This window comes from Falco biarmicus, chromosome 3 (assembly GCF_023638135.1).
Source record: "Falco biarmicus isolate bFalBia1 chromosome 3, bFalBia1.pri, whole genome shotgun sequence".
NCBI lineage: Eukaryota > Metazoa > Chordata > Aves > Falconiformes > Falconidae > Falco > Falco biarmicus.
The window spans coordinates 45,082,180-45,104,345 of NC_079290.1; the positions used below are offsets into that span (position 1 = coordinate 45,082,180).

The following is a 22,166-nucleotide window of genomic DNA, read 5'->3' on the forward strand; positions in this document are numbered from 1 at the left end:
ACCTTAGGAAATCTAACTATTCCTGAACTACTACGTGTGAACAGTTTAGGTAGGGAAAGCTGGAAAGCTCCGTGTGCAGTAGCATTTTTAAGCATAGCAGAACATGCTTGAAAGAGGAAAAAGGTATATACTTCTGGAGTCAGCATGGAACCTTGCACACTGCACTAAAGAAAGGAAGTGCTTTTATGAGAGATTGAATGCTTGCTCTTTGTAACTTCTTTGATTTTGAGCTTGACACGCACAGAGCTCTGGTGATGAAATGTGGTAATGACACTGAAGTAGTGTCTGGTTTTCCTCTTCGAATATAGCAGTAATATGGAGAACAGTATTAATTAAAGGATGAACCATATAAGGTTATTTTACCTATCACATGATGAATTAAGAGAAAAAGCTTTCAAATATACTGAAATATACAAGAGTTTAGAGATCATGTTACAATATTATGATGTTCATGGAGGTGGTTTTGTTGGTAGGGGTTTTCTGTTGTTTTTTTTAATCCTTTTTTGATTGCTGGCCTATGCCAGTGTCTATATTACACTTTTTGTTTGGACTGGAGGTGCTCTGATCATCATGTAGTATTAAGCATGCTAAATACAGATTTTCGATTATAATGCATTAAGAACATGCATCCCTGGTATATCTTTCAGTACTAAACATGGTTCTGTGAATACTTTGAATATCGCTTAAAAGGTTTGTCAACCTTTGAAAAACAAATTTATCAGGAAACTGAATCTCTGGCTAAGTAAAAAAGTATGCCATAATTTTTTATTTTCGGTTTGAGTAAAAATTTAGCTCTTTATATTAAAAGATACATGGTTTGTATAATTGTACTGGGGACACTTTATTTACTGTTATCTATGAGGGGATGAAGCAGTATGAGTAATGCGTTAGGCACTTGCCTAAGATGTAACCTCTTAAACTTGGACAAACTTGGACAAGTATTTTGTTAGTTTCAGCAACTTCTAGTTAGAATCCCTTGGAGGACTGTAGAAATTACAGCGTGAAGCTGATGCTGTTTTCATAGTTGCAGCTGCAGAAAGAAGTAATGGATGATTACTCTTGTGTGAATAGAGTAACAGTTAGAGGAGCAGTCTTCACAGCAGCCAGTAAGCCTTCCATAGTTGAGGGATGTGAAAATGAGATGAGGAAGTGAATTTGACATGGCTAGTAATCGAGCCTGTGAAGAAGAAACCTCAAGTTTGAGGCAGTTGTCAATAATGTAGTATTCACTTTCACAGCAGTTCGTAGGAGAGTACGTGGCTTCTTGCCAAGGTGTTGCTCATAGCTGTGAAACCACTGAAGCTGACAGCACATCTAGAAATCTGTGCACTGAGACAATGCCTGCATCTGAATGTAGTAATCTGCTTTTATGTTTTGCATCAGAAAATATTGACAGTAATCTTACAAATAGAATAAGTCGCTAATAGTTCTAATTGTAGTTTATATAGGTGTCTTCAGATTCATTGAAATGTCAGAGCTGCAACTAAATAATTTTTAGAACTAGAACTCTACCTTTTACTTTGACAAGTCATATACTAGAAGCTGTCAAATCAATCCTAATAAAAAAAATCTTTGTACAGCTACTGATGGACACTTCTTTGAAAGTGACATTTACTGAATTGTATGAATAGGCCAATGATTTTATTTGGAGTACAGAAGTGAAAACCAGGTAAAAATTTGACAGTTTGGGGATACTTGTTGAGGGAAATGTGTTGTTATCTTTATTAGGAAGTCTGGCTTCTTGTCACTAGTCTACAGAATTCACTGTAAAAACTCTAGCCTCTCTAAAAGGACTAAAATAAATTTTAAACAGCTAGATGAAGTAATAGATACTTGCTGGAATATTACTTAAAGCTTCACTGGATGAGGGACAGTTCTGGTACAGAACAAGTGTGTGTCACCTGTCGTGAGTTAACTCCCTCAGATTTCACGAGATGGGAAATTTGGAAATGTCTTGGGCATTAGTGGCTGGAGAAGCCTTTCAGTAAGAATGAGGATAAGTAGCCCAGCTACTTTTGAAATACAAATGACTTACAAAATGTGAATTACTTTGTAAGCTATACTTACTTGCAGGAGTACTGATAGTAAGGCATCTGTCATTATATTGCTGTATGGGTATCTTTTTTTTTTCTTACGAGAATTACGTTTTTAAAATTACTTAAACGTAGTTCTCCCTGATTATGTAGTTGTGCAGTAATTACTATTTGTTTTCTTTGTATTTCTAATGACAAGTGGGGGAGTTCTAATCTAATGACAAGCTAGACGCAATACAAAACCCACATTTCCAACACAAGACATCGTCTGTATCTACAGACAACTTAATTTTATATATATAAAAAAAAAAATAAATCCTGCCTCTGGTAGTTCTGAGGCTCTGTTGCCACACCGATTGAAGTCAAAAGTACTCTACTGTTGCTTTGATAAATTTTCTTTAATCTCCGTAATAGTGATTGAGGTTATCTTCTGACATCTCCCACTTTTCTCTGCAAGATCCCAGGACATGCTTCATTTCACTTTTTCCTGGTTAATCAGGTAGTTTCCTTAGATATCTAAGCGCAAATGTATTGCCAAGCTTTTAACTCCTTTAACTTGCCTTTTGGACCTTCTAAGGTCCCTTATCTAATCCTTTCATTAATTTCTGGCTTCTTTAACTTTGTTTGTTGTTTGTTGGGGGGTTTTGTGGATTTTTTTGTTGGATTTTTTTTCGGTTGACCTGATGTCATTGTCCAAATGCGATTTTGTACTAATAGTACTTCTTTTTCAGTTCTAGGAAGATAGTTGTGCCTGGTAGTTTGCATGAACTTTGACTTTTTATCTCATCTCTGTTGTAAAGACTATTTTATAGTGTACTTTCCCTTGATGAAGGCTTTCTATTAGCTTTTTAATTTACCTAAAGAGCAGAGAAAGTTCATCAGCTAAACAGGTTGCTTATTTCCTGCTGAAGCTCTTTTGTTGGCTCATGGAAACACTGAACTTCCCATTTAAAGCACTGGAAGTAGTAATGTGATTACCCATGCCTTCTCTGGTCTCTCTCAGCTACCCGGCTGTGCTGTGGTATAATACCTAATTTTCATATATGATGGATTCTATGTAAATATCATGCTTCTATCTATCTACAAATTCTGTCTCTCTAATTTCTGATCTGAAGTACTGGTCAGTATGCTTACTTTATGCTCTTGACATTACAATTGTGCAGTGTATAATCTGATTTATTGTGTTACAATCTATCTGTTATTTCCTTCCTCATTTTGGTTGTAAACACTTTTATGGAAAGTCGTTTGGATAGAAGAGATTGCTGTGTGGCTGGGTGTCAAGGGAGGATGAGGCTGAATTAAGAGTTTGATTGTGTCATCATGGAGCCATGGTGTGAATGTAGAAGGTGAATGGTTGGTTTGGAAATGCTATTGTAATGGCCTGATATACGGGGGCTTCAGTAAAACAAACAAAAAAAAAATCGGTAGAAGGCATGCATGTTAAGGTTGTTTCTAATTACAGAGTGCATAAAGAGGTGAGATTTCGGTATTTCTGTTTCTTTAAACTGAAAATCCCTTTACTGATCACCTGTACAAAAAGAAAAAAAAGTTTGTTTTCAGCTGGACCTTCCTGAATCACTGTGAAACATGTGATAAGTGTTCCTGTGCTAATTCTTATGTTGAATTCTTCATTGTAGAGAACTTGAGCAGTGAAGTTCTGAGTTACCCCAAGTGATTCTTTCCCGATGAAGATCACAAACTGGTAATCTGTGTGATAGCCTGCAGCAGTGTTATTCTTAACTGCATCCTACGGGCTAGCTCTTTGCATGGCAGAGTTTTGAGCTATGCTTTGAAGTGGAAATTGTAACTCTGTTGTGTCTTTAAACACACTGGAAATTAAGTATGCAGATAAACATATACTGAGTTTAAACAGACTGTAGTATATGTGGTCCAGCTTTGTGACAGCTTTATAAATGAAACAAATTTTAGTCTCCTTCATATGGAGTTGCACTATTACTTTGCATGTACTTACCCAGCGTAACAACTGCTACCGAGTTGTTTGTTTAAAGGCTTTCTTTTTAAAACCTGTAATAGCTAGGGGTTTTGTAACAATTGAGCAGCAGTTTTCTTGTTTTACAGTTTTATTTCCTGAGGTTCTGGTTGAGTAATAATAAACAATTAATTACTATTATAGCATATCTCACTTTCCATGCCAGTGTTTTTTTAAGGTGGTGTGGGTTTTTTCTGTTTGTTTTGTTTTGTTTGTGTTTTTACTATTATTAAAGAAAGTTGACATAGCAGTTTGTAACCGTGGTATTATTTCTTCCCATAGTAATTGGAGGACACAGCTATATCTTTTGAAGCAAGAAAGTTGTGAAAAGAGCAATACTTTTGCAACTGAGATCTCCTAACAACATATTTTAACAACTATTAATAAGAGTGTAGGTATGAGACACCTAAAAACTCTTCTGACATCTGTAGGAGTTGCAGATGTGTATCACCTCTTTGAACTAACACCTAATTAAATTGACTAGGTAGCAGACTTGAAAATTTGATCAGTTTTAGGCATCAAATAAAGGATTTTAAAATGTTCTTTTTTTCCCATGAGCAGAAGCCTGTGAATAGCAGGGCTGTAGGTACTTGCATGGTAACTAGATTTTTACTTGTTTCAATTTGAAACTTGCTCAGACCATGAGAAAAATAGAAAAAACTGAAACAACGTAATGTTTTCTTTATTTTGTGATTTAATTAGGACTTGTTGCTAAAACAAATTAATGTGACCCACATTACAGGATAGGAAATTGGAACAAGGAAAAAATGCCCTAAAATAAATGCCTGCGTGCTATACACAGAGATGAGGATTTTCAACCTTATGTAATAGAAACTTTTTTTAAAGGTCACCACTGGCAGAATTTGCATGTTGGGTGTTTAAGTATTTCTTGTATTTCCTTTCCACTTTTACCTTTCCTGAACTCTGCTTTGGCCTAAATACAACCAAACATTTAATTAACCTAGTAATTATGTAGGACTATTGGCTACATTAAATCATTCAAACATGAGATAGGTAGATCATATAATTTTAGATCTTATTTCCAAATGTTCAGTGACAGAGAGCTGGTTAGTCAAAGTAGCAGCTAGTTAAGATCTTTAAGTCATCTGCACAGTTAAAATCAGTATGAATTTTGTCTTATCAGTGTTACAGTCTAAACAGATATGTTGATCCTATAGCATGAGACAAACAAATTTCGTTATAAGGTTGTAGTCTTAACCTTGAACTTCTTTCTTGATGTTTTATGTATAGTGAGTTTACAAGAGGTAAGTTCTAAATCAGTTTTGGGCATTAATTCTATTTTTTTTGGTTTTATACACATAAAAACAAGACTTGAGAAAAATTGACTAAAGTGTTTGGGAAAAATATCGGAATGTGGGAATCGGAATCTATTTAGATTAGGTAAATAGATAACACAAAATGGTTTTGTTCTGTTTTTACAGGACTTTTTATTTTTTCCTGAAGTGCTATTTAAACCTGTTACTGTACTATCTTTAAGTTTGTGGATAAAAGGTTTAAAAAAAAAAAATAATCCAAACTATTCAGCTGGTATGTGATAGATGCATTAAATACTGCTTTAAATGTGTTCCAGTTGATAGTCAGCATTAATTATAAAACTCTTCCAAGTTGTAAGCAATGTCATTATTGATCATCCAAGCTGTGTGCACATTATGCACATTTTTCCTTGTAATAAATCCAAATTGAAGAACTATTCAAATAGATATTCATCTAAACAGCCAAGAAGAAAAACCCAAAACATGATGTGGACAAAATTTGACTAGCTTTTATAAATGTGCTAGACAGAGAATCATTTTCAGAAGAAGCAGATGCAGATTCAGGATTTTTTCTTAGGAACATGTATCTGTATTCATTTTTACCTCTTCTGACTTCAGCAGTTATGCTTGGATAAACAGAACTCCAGAGGGAAGTTTAACAGCAGCAGCACTTACGGGGCAAACAGCTGGTCTCCAAACCTCCCTGAAAAGTGCAGAGTTAGCACTGCAAACTGTTTTGCTGCCTCTGACAAGTCTTGCAAAACTATGTAGCATCCTAGGACAGAATTTGTCATTAAGTTTCTTTTTGTCTTTAATTTGTGACTATTTTTCTCTTAGAGAGAAAAACTTTTATTCTTTAAAAATAAGCCCAGAACTAGTAATTCCTTTGATGTTTCGTTTGTGAGTAGATTTCTTCTGAATAAATTTTTCTGATTTTTGTTTTGTATGTATGTCTTAGAAGAATCATTTAAATGTAAAGCGATCGGGATTTGTTCACTATTTACAGTCAGAGTAAATGTAACCTCATAAGAATAATAATTAAAAAAACCACCCTGGGAATGATGCTTGACATCAGTCAGCCACATGACAATCTTATTTGTGTTTTGTATTGTTATTTTTTTTGGAAGAATAATTAATTCTGACTTAGTAATAAATCATCTTAGCCTGCAACTAAAAAACTTTTCTAAATGTTGTGGTGCTTCCTGTGTACCGGAAAGGTATCTATAGGCTTAAAAGTACTTTGAACTGTAACAGCTTATATTCAGAAATGGGCTGACTTTTAAAAAAAGTATTGAGCCTCTCTCTTTATAGGCTGAATATAAAAAAGGAAAAAAGAAAACCCTACATGCATCTATTTTACCTGAAGCATAACCCCCCCCCACACACACACACATATGCATCTATTTTACCTGAAGCATATTTTCAAAGAATAGGGTTTCAGTTCTGATTCTGTGTAGAACAGGGCTGGAAAGAGTGGTGTTTTACTTCTGTGCAACTTTGGTAACTAGAGCTGACACCCAGGACAGAAGAGAAAAATAATTCCATTTTCTTCTTGAAGAAGTAAAAAGTTTGGTTGACTTTCAGTGTTGCAGCTGCTGTTTATGGGGTATACTTGAACAGGAGTGAGAATGTATGTTTTCAATTCTTGTTGTTGAAACTGTTCCAAACCAATGTGAAATGAGATTCAGCCTGCTGAGACCGAGTATGATGATAGGCCTGTTATGTCTGGAGTCCCCTTTTTTACCTAGAAAGGAGGGGAAAAGCTGGGCTGTAGTCTGTTCTGTGGAGCTCCTCTCTTAGAGATTGCTGTTGTGGCCAGTTAAGATTTGACTGTGCACTAATGAACAGCTTCATTGTGGAGGACTAAAATGGCTTTGCTCTCATACCCTTGGGTATACTTAAAAATGTCTTGTATACCTCTGAAGAAATTCAAACACTGTTTCCCAGAAAAGAGAACTGAATCTCTGATCTTTCGCATCCAGATTAAGTTCTGAATTCGAGATGGTTCAATGGAATTGCCTCATTTGTTGAAGGAAGGAGCTTCCTTTCACTAGGGAAGTGCAGCAGGGCACTTAGAATCCTGGAGTTTTTTAACATACTTTGTGATGCATTTCTCCCCTCCCCACAGTTGCACTTGGTTACCCTCAGCATCTCCTCAATCAGCCTGTTTAGTTGTCAAATCCTGAATTTATGCCTTTGCTGTTGTTTTCAGTGTTTGTTATTTTTTCATCATCAACTGAAAGGCTTCAGTTGGAAGGGACCTTAAAGATCACCTAGTTCCAACCCTGCTGCCATGGGCAGGGACACCTTCCACTAGACCAGGTTGCTCAAAGCTGCATCCAACCTGGCCTTGAACACTTCCAGGGATGGGGCATCCACAGCTGCTCTGGGCAGCCTGTTCCAGTGTCTCACCACCCTCACAGTAAAGAATTTCTTCCTAGTAGCTAATCTAAATGTACCCTCTTTTAATTTGAACCCATTACCCCTTGCCCTATTGCTGCAGGCCCTGGTTTGATTGCTTGTATTGTAGATATTTTACTATGTGAAATCTTGTAGGAATTGGAAATTAGGATCTTTAAGGTTTTTGTCAGGATTGATTATATGTGGAATAAGGAAAAGTTCCTCAAATACTAAAGTAAAATCGGTGAAGTGGCAACAGGAAAGCCTATATTGCCTTTAATTTGGCTAATTTGTTATTTCAACTTTAAGTACTGGACTTTTTCTTTGAACTAACAGCTCTTTCTGTTCCATCCATTTCCCTGTTCATAACTAGTAAGTTTCTGAGTTAGTGTATTGAAGTTCTTTGGTAATGTGCACAGCTATCTTTATAACCATGTAGACTAGATTATATGAAGTGCAAAGCAGAGATCTAGTTTATAATGATGATGATGATAATAATAAAGCCCCCCCCCCTTCTACTAAGGTTACAGTGCTGAAGAATGTTTCTTAGATACCAAAAGGAATAATCAATTTTGTATCACAAAGAATTTATATTGAATTTATTTAAAGTAAACCTTTACCTTAAACTTCAGATCTTGTCTCTAAAGACCCTGCTATCATGATTGTAAAACAAGCAAAAATTTCTAAGAGTGGATATGGCTATTTGTGAAAGCTTAAGGTTGGAATATTTAGAATTGATTATAGAAACATAGTATATTTATATGTAATATATCCTATATATAAGTACTTACACAATTTAATAGAATATTTATTTCATAAGTATTTTAGTAAAAATCTTAGTTCTGTCTTCAAGTAAACAAATAAAACAGTAATCCTGCCTCCCTTACAAATGAAGTAGAGTTTGTAAAAGCACATCAAAAGCACAAATCTGTTCATTGAAAGTGTATTGTTCCACCTTTGGTACACTGAATGAAAATTACATGTTGAAAATCTGTTGTACCTCAGGATAGCGCTTGCAATCATGGTGCATGGACTTCTCAGAACGGGACGGTTCAATACATGTGCTCATTGAGTATAGATTTCGAAATACATAACCTAAACAAATACACATATATGACCCGTCTCACGATAGTGGGGGGATGTGTGTTAGCTCATATTTTAATAGGGGGAAAATAGTATCAACAGAGAATGCTGTAGACTTCCCTTTAACAGATATTTTACTCAAAATTTTTGTTACTGACCCCACTCAAAAAAACTTTGTGTAAAAACCATTTAAAATAATTAACTGGAGTTTTATTACCGAGAATGGCTTGCAACAGTTGTTTTACTGTTAGTCATACTGGAAAATATAATTTGGTGAGTATGTCAAGTGGTAGTAGGCCATGCTCATACAAGAGAGGTTGTTTTCTGTCTTTGTGCTGCTACTAGTTCTGTTCTATTTGTGGTAGGGCAGTTGCATTTTAACTTATTTTAGGTTTACTTCTCTCCCATATCTTTTTTTTTTATCACTTTGCATTTTGCTTTTAAAACAAGCTTGTTCTAAAGTCTCCCTATGGTCTAGCTGATTGATAATTTTTACTTAAGAAATTAGATTTTTAGTTATTTCTCTGAGGTTAGTGTTTTGTTGTTTTTCCTTTTAGTGTGTTTTCCTAATTTCTAGCAGCTGCCTGCTGCAGTGCACCCTTCTCTTAATGTGATAATCCATAATTGCTTCAGTATTACTTCCTAATGCACCTTTGTTGGAAATAATTATACACATTACAAAAGCTTAGCTTGATGCTTTGAATCCTGCCTTTATTTTTGTGTTCATAATTGACTCTTTTCCCTCTAAGCCTCTCTGCTTGCAGTTTGGTAGTGATCTACAGGTGGAAGTAATCCTGCTAGTCTTGATTGTCAATTACACTTTTCTAAATTTACATAAAATTGCATGGACTACATAGTTGTACCAAAACTAACTTGTATTACTGTTTCAACTTTAAAAACTATTTTCAAGTGAGGTGAAGAATAATAATTTTGAGTTCCTTCAAAAAAGAACCAACAGGCAAACCAGCATTTGTACACAGTAGAGCGAGACCTTGCAAGAAGTCTGCACTGTTGGCTTAGCCTTCTCAATCTTGAAGTGTATTTTAAATATATATCATTCAATTTAACCTTTGTCTTTTGCAAAGCTAACCAAAATTATGTTGTTTGGTATTGGAAGCGTGGCATTCAGAGAGACATGTGTAAGCTGTATTTTTCAAGGTGTGTGTTAATGTATGTTTTTCATGGGGTGTTTGTTTTGTGGCCTTTTGGTCCATCTTCCTTTTGATGAGTCTGAAGAGCTTCCCCATTTTAGTTGGAGCCTCCCCTTTCAGGAAGGAAGATGTTTGTAATTTCTTGGGAAGACATGTTCTTGCAATCAGTTGCTTTTTAAAGGGCACAAGATAAGGCTGTTGGTACTTGGTTAAGGGTCAAAATATGTGTGTTAGTTCAGATTGGGAATGTATATTTGAAACTAATTTATTGACTGTCTACACTCACTTTGCTTTTATGCATTGTACTGTTGTCCCTCAATATACTTAGGTTTGAGTGAAATGAAGCAGAAAGTTCTGCTGCAACCACTTACAGGCATTCAGCCAGGTAAGATCTAGTTTGGATCAATCCCCTCAAAATACGTAGAACATGGACTTCAGGTTCTCGGCATTGGTTGAATGTGCCATGAATCCACTTGTAGTAGGATCTGGTATCTGCAAATGCAGGTGCAGCTGAAGTGAATTTGCAACAAATTGCCTAATATAATACCAATCAAAACAATATAGGTTTTACATGCAATAGACCACATATGATTGTGTGCAAAATTATTTCCCTTAATAAGCTCTTGATTTCTCCATATATTTGGTGACTTTTACCCTTTGTTTAAATTTTCCTCCTGTCTTGCTCTAAATTGCTCGTGCATTATGTGAGTTGCTGAAATGTACTAGTCAGGAGGTCTTTCTTAGAGCATCTGTTCTGTTTGATATATTCAGGTGGCTTTAAAGATAGTTAAAACACACACCAGTTACAGAATCAACTGCCTGTAATTCCTTTGCATCCTTTTGAAATGTCTTAAACTCAGATGTTATTTCTCACTTCTTTCTCCCTTGAGCTATTGTGAATTGCTTTTGGTAATTAGTCGCTGGATGTTAAAACCACAGGAGGCATAAGTTGTTTTTCAAAGTAGCTGTGACATTCTACTGTTCACTTCATCTACCTGATCGCTGTGTTATTTAAAGAAGCATGGGAGAAGAAGGGCAGAGTGCTAGATCCTCAAGTTTTAACATAGGGTTGCTGTTAATGAGAAAGGAATTTTTCTGTCTTCCTCCCACCCACAAGGAGGTGGCTTTTGTTTGAAATGCAGTGGGAAAAGAATAGTTTGCTGAAATTGAAGATGTAAGTTGAATAGTGTTTTATGGGTTTTTCCTCCTTTTCTGGTCCTTGAGAAGAAGAGAGTATGTTCGATCATTAAGCATTGGTGTTTGCTTTAAATTGTGCAGGTAGCATTCATATTGTCAGAACTTAAAGGAGAGGTGAGTGAGATGAGTTAGTCCTTTCTGGAAAGTGAGGGCAACAAAGCAAAAACAACACCTCTGCTACTTTTAACAAGCAAGCAATAGAATTTTTTCCTGGTTTAGCTTTATGGCAAGTGGTGTATTGCACTCTAGGGAAACAGGCTTTGCTTTGGCGAAACTATCAGTAACCCTCCTTTAGGTCTGCTTAGAAGCAAGTATGAGGTATACCAGGGGAACAGTTATTATCTGAAAATTCTTTGGCAGGAATATGCATGGTTGGTTTTGAGTAACTCTTTTAGAAGACTCAAAACTATGTCTTAGAAATTAGCAGGCTTTGATTCTTAGAGTAGTTAGCAAGTTTCAAATGAGCCATCTCTACAGGATACTCGGGAAGCCTGGTAGAGGAGTGCCAACATGGAGAAAGTTTCTTGGGTGAGGGCCAACTTGACAAATGCAAGCAGGCAAGCTTTGTGTCCGGACTTGTGTTTCAGCTTATGCTGATGGATTTAATGTCCTTAGAGCTCAGATGCTGTGGCATACATTGCAGTGAAAATACTACAGTACAGTGTGCTCTGTTTCATTTGCTGCTGTGTTGGAGGATTAAGGGGAGGGGAAAGAATCAACTACCCAGGATGCTCTGTTTGGAGGAGTAAGTGAATTTGATTGTCGTCAGACCTAGATTGCCATATGAGTTCTGAAAAGCGTTTGGCTCCTGAGGATAACTGCTCTAAAAATAGATTTGGAGGAGAGGTTTCTCATGGGTCCAGTTTCGGGTTCCAGCTGAACTGGCTTTAGGAAACTTGTTTGCTCCTGTTGCAGGACTACAGTGAGGATAAATCATTTCTTATTCTGCCTTCAACATTAATTTTTGGAGATACCGACACACTCACTCTGTCTGGGGAAATCAAGCGCTGATGTTATGGCTGATGACACAGGTAGAATCCTAACGTTTTTGTCAACAAGTGGAAAATGCATAGTCTCAAATACCGGCTGTGTCTGCTTTTGTAATCAGCAAAATAACTGGCTTGCTGTGGTATGTTGGCGTTTTCTAGCCAGTTTGCTGTTCTAATCTGCATTACAGGCTGCCTTTGTTCTCTTTGATTGAATGGTCTCTGGAGTAGAGGTATGTCATGAGTTTATGGCAGGTGGTTAATTGTAACTTAAGTTTTTGCTTGAGTAGAGTACACTTTAATGTAAGAAACATAGTTTTGTCTTCAGATATCTGACTTTGAAGTTATTTGTGGACTATGTGAAATTACTAGGTGTATTTAACATAAGTAAAAGGAAGAAGGTTTTCGTACACCTTAATGTAAGTGTGACTTAATGGGGGATGGGTGAGTATAGGACTTTAAAAGATTTGCCGCTGAGGAATAGAGCACACTTTAAGACTTTCTGATGTCTGCATAAAGACATCTGGTGGTGCAAGCACAGGCTTACCAGATATGGCAAGTGACCTACTTCTGACATGGCTGGCAGCATGTGCAGAGAAAGGGCTTGAATTGAGAATTAACTGGAATGAGCTCTGAGCCAGCTTCAGTCCTTGCAACATTTTGTTCTGACCCATGTGTAGGGTTATCTGTGCATGCCATAGGTAAATTTTATGTTACATAACTTCAATTAATATTGAAGCCTTGCCTGATCAAGCTGCTGTGGTTGAATTCTTAGCAGAATCAAGAGTTTTGAAAATAATTTTCCTGTAAGATAGGAAGCCACAGCACAAAAATGTAGTGTTGTGACAGTTGTGAATGGTATTTTTATAGCAGAACTTGGTTTTGAGGGATTTGCATGCCTTTTAGACTGTAAAAAATATGAACAGCTATGCTTGATTAATTAATTGTCTTCCATTTTCCTGTTCTAATAAGTAAAGCCCCTTTCTTGAGAAGCAACTAGCAGTAAACACTAGAAAACAATAAGGTAAATGAATAAGTGTGAAATAACAGCAAAATTCTTGTTAGTGTTTGCCTCTTCTAATACCTAATATGCTCTAGAACAAAGTTGTAACCTGGTATAATTTAAATTTTTACCCTTATGGTTTAATTTTAAATACATACAAGCTTCCATTAGCTGCATTGGAACACAGGACTAGTGAAGTTCTGCTGTTAAATAGTCTGTTTATTTCTGAATATTAATATTTCCTGGTCAAGAGTACTTTAAATATTTTTTATACACAGTCAGTTCTGTTTCTGAATGTGATGACATGCCTGACGTGAGGCCAAGTTGTCTCTGTTTCTCTGAATTATTGGGCAGCCTATACCAAGGGAACTTTGTGTGTAATATAGAAAAGATACAAAATAGTTGGTATTTGATCTTTGTACAGAGTAGGCTTAATCAAATAATATGTTTTTTCAATAAAATGCTGAGCTGGCTAAGAGCTGATGTGAGTCAGTTGGGTTTTTTTATTGGTCTGATTTCAGTATATAGCACAGTGAATGTAATAAAAGGTTAGTTTATTACAGCTGTGAACCTGATTGCAAGCAGGGTCTGAAAGTACTTCTATATAATATCTAATACACAAAGAAGTCACCAATCTCTCATTACTGTCATTACAATCAATCATCTTTCAGAGCTACTCCATTTTCTTTAAAACCAATCATATTGATATTTAGCCGAGACTATTTTTGGTTTTTTCTATGATCAGTGTTGATAAAGACATCAAACATTACTTGTAATTAGTATGATAAAAATAACTCCCTACCTTATTATACTATCACAATATTCATGACAAACTTCCTTGAATATTCCAAAATATGTAAGAAATAGCTTAACTTCAATAACTAGGAGTGAACGTGGCTGAACTGGCAAAGGCCGGTGCTTAGAGGGGAATGAAGTGGAATAGACTGTTAGGCATGAAACTGTGGCCAAGTGCCAGCTTTGCGGCAGTAGTAATAGGAGGCAGAAGAGCGGATGTTTAGCTTTGGAGAAAGGCCACAGGTCTTTTTGGATGCACATTTGTTTCCTACATGTACCCCTCTTACCCTAAAATGATCTTAAAGCAATGGACCAAGCAATTTATGTTTTTTCTAGTGCTGATGCCCATTTGAAACCCCCTACATATATGCTAGGCTGAGATATTTCTTTTCTCAGTGGTTTGTCTGTAACTACTGGATTTTTTACATACACTTACTTTCCATATGTGCAGTTACAAATGAAGCTGTGATTTGCATTAGATCACTGTGTCATACTTTCACTTGTATATTCCATAGGACTGGAAATCTAAAGGTATTCAGCATGTAGTGAATCTGCTTGATTCTAAGCCAACAGGGAGGATTTTTTTTTAGTTGGTGGAGTGTCTGAACTTGGAGTCTTATCCTTAATATAGATTTTGGAGCCCTCTTAGGCTATTGGAATTTTCATGTTGATTCTGTGGGCTAATTCAACTAGCTTTGAAACTTGCTTCAGAAGAAATGCTTTTCTTCCAAAGTGGTTCTGCTGCTCATATTGCCCTCTGGTGGCAGTTTGAGAACTGTTGTCACAAATGCAAAACATCTCAAAAATGTTAAGCTCTGTATAAATATACATAAGGGGAGGAAGGGGAGATGTCCAGCTAGGTTGTTAAAATAAATTACATGCGAGTGTTTGGGTTTTGGTTGGTTGTAGAGCTTTTACTTAGACGATCATTGAGCTTCCCACCATAATTTGCAGTGTTATGAAAAGCAAGTAACAGTGGTGAAGTTTGAAAAACCAAAAAGAACAAAAAAAGTGTTACTCAAATGTCTTGTATTCTGTGTAGTCATAAGAAACACGGGTTAGAATTATATGTTGAACCATGATTTTCTAAGTCTTACACAAATATTTTTTCCTACTTGTTTACCTTATTTTAACAGAGACTAAGCATGGAGGAAGCAAGAATGGAAAGAAAGAAGGACTCTCTGGAAGCTCGTTTTTCACCTGGTTTATGGTAATTGCTTTGCTGGGAGTTTGGACATCAGTAGCAGTTGTCTGGTTTGAACTTGTAGATTATGAAGAAGTTCTAGGTAAGAATTTTAAATCTTAAGTTGCTTCCAATAATTATTATGATATGCATTAAATGGAGGTCATTTTAAATTTCTAGATAGCTGATTTGACTACTGCAGTGTTGCAAATGACCTACATGATAAGAATAGGCAATGTAGTTCAAAAAGTACATTTTAATGCTGAACTCTACTATGATGTTAAAATGGGATTCTCATAAGACTGAAAAAGGTTATTACTGCATTTGTTAAAGAATGGAAGAAATCTCCAAGGAGAGATCTGGGTCTCTTTGTAACATGTATACTGTAGTTCATTTGAAATATCAGCTAAATATGCATTGCTTCAATTTAAGCTCTCAGAAACTTGCAGCAGAAAATGGGCAGGTAATGTTACCACTCCTGTGCTGGGCTGTGTTGCCTGTGGAGTTGGGACAATTGATCAGTCATCCTCTCATGAATGAGCTGTTGAATGACCTCAGTTTAAAGCTTGTAACAGTGATAACTGTATCTCAATATGACAATGTTAAGATGGTATTGTTAATATGATATTGAAGGGTAAAAATCAATGTCTCAAATTTCAAGATGTATGTCCATAGATAGAGCTATTGTCCTGATGTCAACATGCGCTTTTGCAGCTGCTGATTTTACAAGCTTTACAGCTTTGCAGATCTGTTGGTACATGCTTTTGATTTGGACTGATTTTAAGAGAAGCTTCTGGTTTGAAACTTCTTTGGGTCTAGTGATGCAAATAATGGTTTCTATATTTTTACCATGCATGCAGCCAAAGCAAAGGATTTCCGTTATAACTTGTCAGAGGTCCTACAAGGTAGGATATTAGAGAAATAAGCTTGCTTTACAGTCCCTTGGCTAAGAATTTTGGTTTACTTTTTAATGTTTTTAATTTTTGAGACAATTACTGTTCTTCTACAATGACGTGAAACTCGGTCATTTCTCATCTGTCTCATTCTTCATGGTTTTGAAGATGATGCAATTCTTATTTCTAGAGAATTAAGTTTATTCTACCACTCTGCTATGTTTAACCATAAACCAATAATCTTCATAATTCATTGCTTCCATACAATGTTGATGGCCTTATTTTCGCCTGTTCTAGACCCAAGTCTGAACTTTTTCTTTGACAAAACTGTTTTCTGTTTTTCTAAATACCATATTAAGAACTATATTTCATTTATTTTAATGGCAATCAAGTTATGCCTCCATTTAAAGAATGTCAAATATATTAAACTGGCAAACCATAAGGACTTGCAGTTCTGCAAACAGTGTGCAGAGTTTCTATGCTATTAAAAATTGTCTGAATTTTATCAAAACTAATTAGATAGATAGCTCCCTACTCACTTGGTGATCCCAGGATGCTTCTAATCCTGGATACCACGATTCTCTGCTAAAAATTCTTTTTGAATAACTAGGTTCTCCTTTTGCCTATACTTAGGGTTGGTAGAGCTGCAGTTTCAAAAATAAAAGGGAGATGTCTGGTGTGTTGGTCACCTATAAAAGAATGGACAACTTTTTTGTCTGCAGTGAATTTTATGCAGTTGTTGATTAAAAAATTATGTATATTTTCCTTTGTCCTTCAAGTACGTTCCTTATTTTCTATTAACTTGACACTAAAAATTACATACCTATTTTTTCCTGAGAATTTAGAATGGTAAGAAGCATATAATCAGAAAACAAATGGTGATTTTTTTTTTTGATTTGGTTTATTATTCCTTTCCCCTCAAACATGTTGAATTCCCTGTGAACTTAAATTTTATTTTGAGCAAAGCATGTTCACATAAAGTGCATCACTTAATTACAGATTTGTTTTAAATCTGTGAACAACAAAAGAAATGTGTGAAAAAGACTTGTGTTCAGTCTAAAGTCTAGGAAGTGCAGAAAGGAACTTAATATTATTATTTGTGATATTTCCCAGGAAATTTAAAATGTGGTTAAGAGTTGTATGACTAAATCATAAAAAAATAAATAAATATGGTAACAGCCTGGCATTGACAGTCAACCATTGCACATTGAAAACACTGTGCTGGAAACAAACTGCTGAATCCTTAATTGTCTCTTCTCCCTCTCTTTGCATTTCTAGGCAAGCTTGGGATATATGATGCTGATGGAGATGGAGATTTTGATGTGGAAGATGCTAAAGTATTGCTAGGCAAGTACAAACGGGTGGAATAATCTATGTAATTCATTTGTCATTCATGTTTGTTTTTTGTTTAATGTCAAAACAATATTTCTGCTTTTTCCAGATTGGAGAACTTAAAATGATTAAATTGTGGTGGGTTTTTTTCTTAATGCAGGTTGTAGGATTGTGTGTGAAACTTGTTCAGGTTGTGTTCTTTTTCTCCTAATATAGCAATATAAGTGGAAAGCATTTATAGGATGATTTTGAAGTTAGGTGGTTGATGCTGCTGTAGACAGTTGAAAGAGGGCTGTGATTATTACTCAGATGCAGGGCTTAATACGCTTCAAGAGTTAAAACATTGTTTATGTAACGTGTTATGTCCATTTTTAATTTTAAATTTGACTTCCAACAGGCCTTTGTGCTTCCTAGATCACTGTTTACCATATTTTATTAGTCTTTTCCTCTGTTCAGGGTTCTCCACAGGTCTGTTGGTTTTCTTTGCGCTTCAGTGGTCATGCATGATGTGGATTTTTCTTTTTTGACTTTGAAACACTGTTTTTAGGCTTCTGTTCCTTGGAGTTTCAGAGAATGTCTTTCTGCTCACTGTGTATCTTCAAAGAGAAATTTCAATCACTATAGATGCTTCATGATATTGCCCTTCTATCTACGTCTAGCAGTTAAAGCACTACCATCTTCAGCTTCACAGTCAAGCATTGGATAGATACTTCTTGCATACCTGATGTTAGAAATTTACTTTTAAAAATTGACTTGTTCAAATGTAAATCTATTCTGAGCACACAAACCTAGCCATCTAAACATAAACAAAACGACAAAATAGTATATAATAGCTTGAGCAGAGGGCAAAGTGGAACGTCTCAAACTAGTTAGTTATCAATGGTATGTCAATAGTATATCAGGATGTTATGGCTTGCTATTTGAAGCTCATACTCCATAAAAATCAGTTTATTAACGGTTTATTTTTCCCAACTTACGTTTGCAGAAATAAGCAAATCTTCTGGGGAGGGTTCATTTGTTTAATACCTTCATGGTTTAAAGAAAACCCATGCCATCAAAATTACTGAACCAGTTTGCAGTGGTGTAAATGTGAGAGGCACTTCAGAGACTCTCCTGGGGTCTGAATGCCTTCTGAGCTACAAACTGGGTGTTAGTTATAAATGGTAGATAAGATAACACTATATAGTTACAATAGACAGAGAAAGATTAGGATTATGTAGTGTATAGAAAGTGGATATCAATCCCTTGTGGATCATATTAGTTGGATTCAGATTACCAAGGTGGTAGCCAGAAACATGCTGCTACTTTGTTATCTCTCTCTGTTTTATGCAACTTGATAGAGCTGGGAATTATGCCAGTACATGACAGTGTTTCTATTATAAGCTTGTCTTATCATACATTTAAACCTTATACTTCAAATGTGACATTAAAAGGTCACGGATCAAAAGTTATTTTTATTACTTTTGAATACTTGCTCAGAAATTTGTTTTAATCTCATTTAATTTTAAAAATATTTTCTGCAGTATGAAGAAAATGGTAAATTTTGAAAAGTTACATGACGTTGATAATATTTTCTAGTAACTACCATGTAATAGTGTTAACTGAAGATCCAAGTAAATTATTGCACTTGTTTGTATTTAATATTTAATATGAACTAAAAAATGAACGCCACCATGCAGTCTAAAATTATTTCATTGATGCAGAAACTGGTAGACTAGATTCCCTCTTCAGGAATTTGTTTCCAGAATTACGTCTTTGTAGTAAAGAAAATCATCTAGTAAGTCTACATTCAACTGCAGTAGGGTAGCTTTCTAAATATTGAATGCATAGCTTCTTTTGTATTTTATTTGTGATGATTTTGTTAATACATATGCTGTGTATGAAGACTCGTTACTTTTTTTTTCTCTGAGTCAGACTACTATGACATCAAGTGGTTTCTCTGCTAATTTATTACTGACTTTAAAAGGAAATCCTACTGTTTGATGTTTAATGCTAGGAAGTCATATGCTTTTTTATTTTCTGTTCAGTAGTTATTACTAAACTACTATATATTGAAATTGTGGCATGTGTAGTGGTTTAATGTTGTCGACTTCCATAATCTTTAGTTTTTGCTACAAATTTAAAGATTTAATTTGCATATTAATTACAAATACATTTTAAAGTTAATTTAATTCTGAGAAATGCATCTACCAGCATGTTTATTTTATGTTTCAAAGACTGGTTTAGAAGCTGATACCTTCATCATTTTCTGTAATACTTGTGCACACCTAAATAGAAGAATTAAAAATTAGTATTTTATTTCTTGTATGTATAAGGTGTGATAGGACTTGTTCTTTTTATTTGTGTAAATCAAAGGAGGTTTGACAAATTAAGTTCTCTTGAGGTGTTTGTGTAGTTTTAAAAATGATGTGCAAGACGTGTGTTCTTCCCTGCCCCTCAAGTAAAGGCGAGGGGGGATGGAGCCCCGTGTAAAACCCAAGTAGCCAACCAACCTCAAATATTTGTTGACTTAGTTTTGTATTCATTTATTAAAAAAAAATATCCAGGGCGGAAGTGCAAGCTTGGTGAAGCTAGTTGGCAGTTACCTGGTGGATTCTTTTTCACAGGTATTTCTAATGTTCTGTTTACTGAATTCTTTTTGGTAATGGGAATAGAGGCTTCTTAATCCACTCCTTTGAGGGCTGCTGTTATCAGTAATTCTTTTCCAAGTTTTTGTCTACTACATTTTGATTAGTCTTTGAAAGAGGTTATTCTTCTAAGGAAGAGTTTTCCACCTCAGTACTTTTAGCTCAGTACAAAGAAACAGTGGCTTTAGTAGTATTACGAAGAAATACATGTATAGGGAATACCAATGTCTGTTGTAACAGAATCTTTGGAGCTGAGCCATTTTTTTGTACTTCGTCCTTTTAACAAGCAATAATATCCTGAGAAATTCTACTTAAATGGCCACAGTAGTTAGTATAATTTTGGAACTGCAGCTACAGTAAGTCATCAATATATTGTTCTTGTGCATTTGGTTCAGCATAGTCTGGCTATACAGAAAAAGGAAAAAAACCAAACCAAAAAAACCCAAAATTAGTGTACCAGCAAACAAAGTAGTAAAAAGCAGAATCCAAGCTTCTGTAAACCAGCTTTTTTTCCCTGGTGCACCTATAGTAGAAAATTTTTTTTGCAAGCAGTCATACAAAGATGGCACATTCAAAAAGTCTGTGTTGAGATACTAGGAGTTAAAAGAATGCTTTTGTATGGTTCAGCTGTTTAGGATATGTTTCATACTGTTCTCTAGTTTTCTCATGTTCTATTGTAGCACTTCTAAATATTAAAGGCTTGCGTATGCTCATTCTCATAAAAGAGATGTTTGCAGGAGAAGAAAGGCTTTGTCTTGTTAAATGAATGTAGTCAAGCCCTCTGCACCGTAGGTTGTGGTAATACTGTTGAATAGATAAAAAGATTTTGACTCCCTTAATCACTGTTTGATTTAAATTGTAATATTTAGACTTCTCTTGGAGTAAAGTAGTTACTTCCTGTGGGTCACTGATTTAACATGGTATGTCTGCCTGGTTGGGCAGTTCCAGTTGTGTCACCATTTGCAGGCACTTCTTCCCATGCTTATGTGTGCTTATCAGTACGTGAGTTTTACTTTGAAAAGCAGTTCTTGATTATGGTGATAAATGAAGACCAAAACCAGTTTGAGTATTAGTTTGGGTTCTTTTTTTTATTTTAACTCTTTCTAAGAAAGAAAAAAGATAATTCTATGAAATAGTGTGTTACTTTCTGTAACTCAGGCTGAAAATTCTTTCCCACCCTTCAGCCACTTAGATTCAAAGGCCATTATATTAATCATGAATAGTTTTTGTAAAGAACTGTAAGGAAAGGTTTTGGGGTTTTGTTGTTTGTTTGGTTTTTTTTTTTTTTTTATGGTAAAGACTCTAAGATACATTCTTCCAGTTTCTATTGTTCCCTTTGGTGTCCCAATCTTTTCAAAGAAAATATGCTGCTGCATGCTATGTTATATTTTGCAAAGAAATTTGCCCAGGATTCTTATTCTTGACTTAGTGCAAGAACAGGAATATCTATATGGTTCTTCATGTGCTTGCAGAAGGGTTATCTAAAGCCTCGTGTCTTTTGTGAGTGGTAGTTTGGTTTTTAGTTGGTTGGTTTTTTTTTAATGCCAGATTCTGACAGAGTAGATTGATACAAATCTATTGTGTTTGTAAGTTAGATTTGATTATTTTATTTTTTTTTTAAGATCCAGGTTTCCATTCTTAAATTGAGAATTTGTAGTAAAGTAAAACATACTTTATGTCTTTACATCTTGCTTGATCCGAATCTTGAAAATAAATTAGAATGATGACTGACTACCATGCATAAAGTTAAGTCTATAAAATTTAATTTTTATAGAACTAAGCCATGGAAGAAGTTGGAGAGGGATATTTATAATACCTTGATTGCCTCCTGGATTCAATCTATCAGTTTTAAGCCTTTGGGCTATCCAGTGAAAAATACTGAGAATGGCTGGTCACTCAAGTAGAGGTTCTGGACATCCAATTACAAGGATGTGGAACATCATGGACTTGGAAGTTTCCTCAGAATTATCATTGATACTTTCACTATGTGCTGTAAGAAAAACGTGTTGAAATGTGTTGAATGTCTTTGCCATGAACTCCCTTATCTTGAATGTTTCATTAAGCTGCACTTAATACTGCTTTGTAGTCTGCATGTGCAATATGTTCACTTAATTTTGTCTCAATAATCTGTCTTCACACTTAATCCACCTTTCTGCTTCTCCTTCCAACACAAACAAAGGTTTGTTCTGGTTAGAAGTGGGGGAAATTCCTCCTTGCCC

At 35.4% G+C, this 22,166-nt stretch overlaps 1 protein-coding gene across 12 annotated transcripts in view; it reads left to right on the forward strand.

Annotated features, from left to right (window-relative positions):
- Positions 1–22,166, forward strand: part of ASPH (aspartate beta-hydroxylase) — a 123,244-nt gene that overhangs the window by 1,004 nt on the left and 100,074 nt on the right. For 9 of the 12 annotated variants that reach the window (XR_008821072.1, XR_008821073.1, XM_056333747.1 and 6 more), the window contains exons 2-4: positions 15,049–15,198; positions 15,956–16,000; positions 17,267–17,335. Coding sequence is in view for 10 of the 12 variants with exons in the window: in XM_056333747.1 (XP_056189722.1) it covers positions 15,049–15,198; positions 15,956–16,000; positions 17,267–17,335 (264 nt within the window). In the remaining 2 variants the exon portion in view is untranslated. Of the gene's footprint in view, positions 1–11,896; positions 12,160–15,048; positions 15,199–15,955; positions 16,001–17,266; positions 17,336–22,166 lie in introns of those variants that run through there. The other 3 variants (XM_056333742.1, XM_056333744.1, XM_056333741.1) reach the window with 3 other exon arrangements.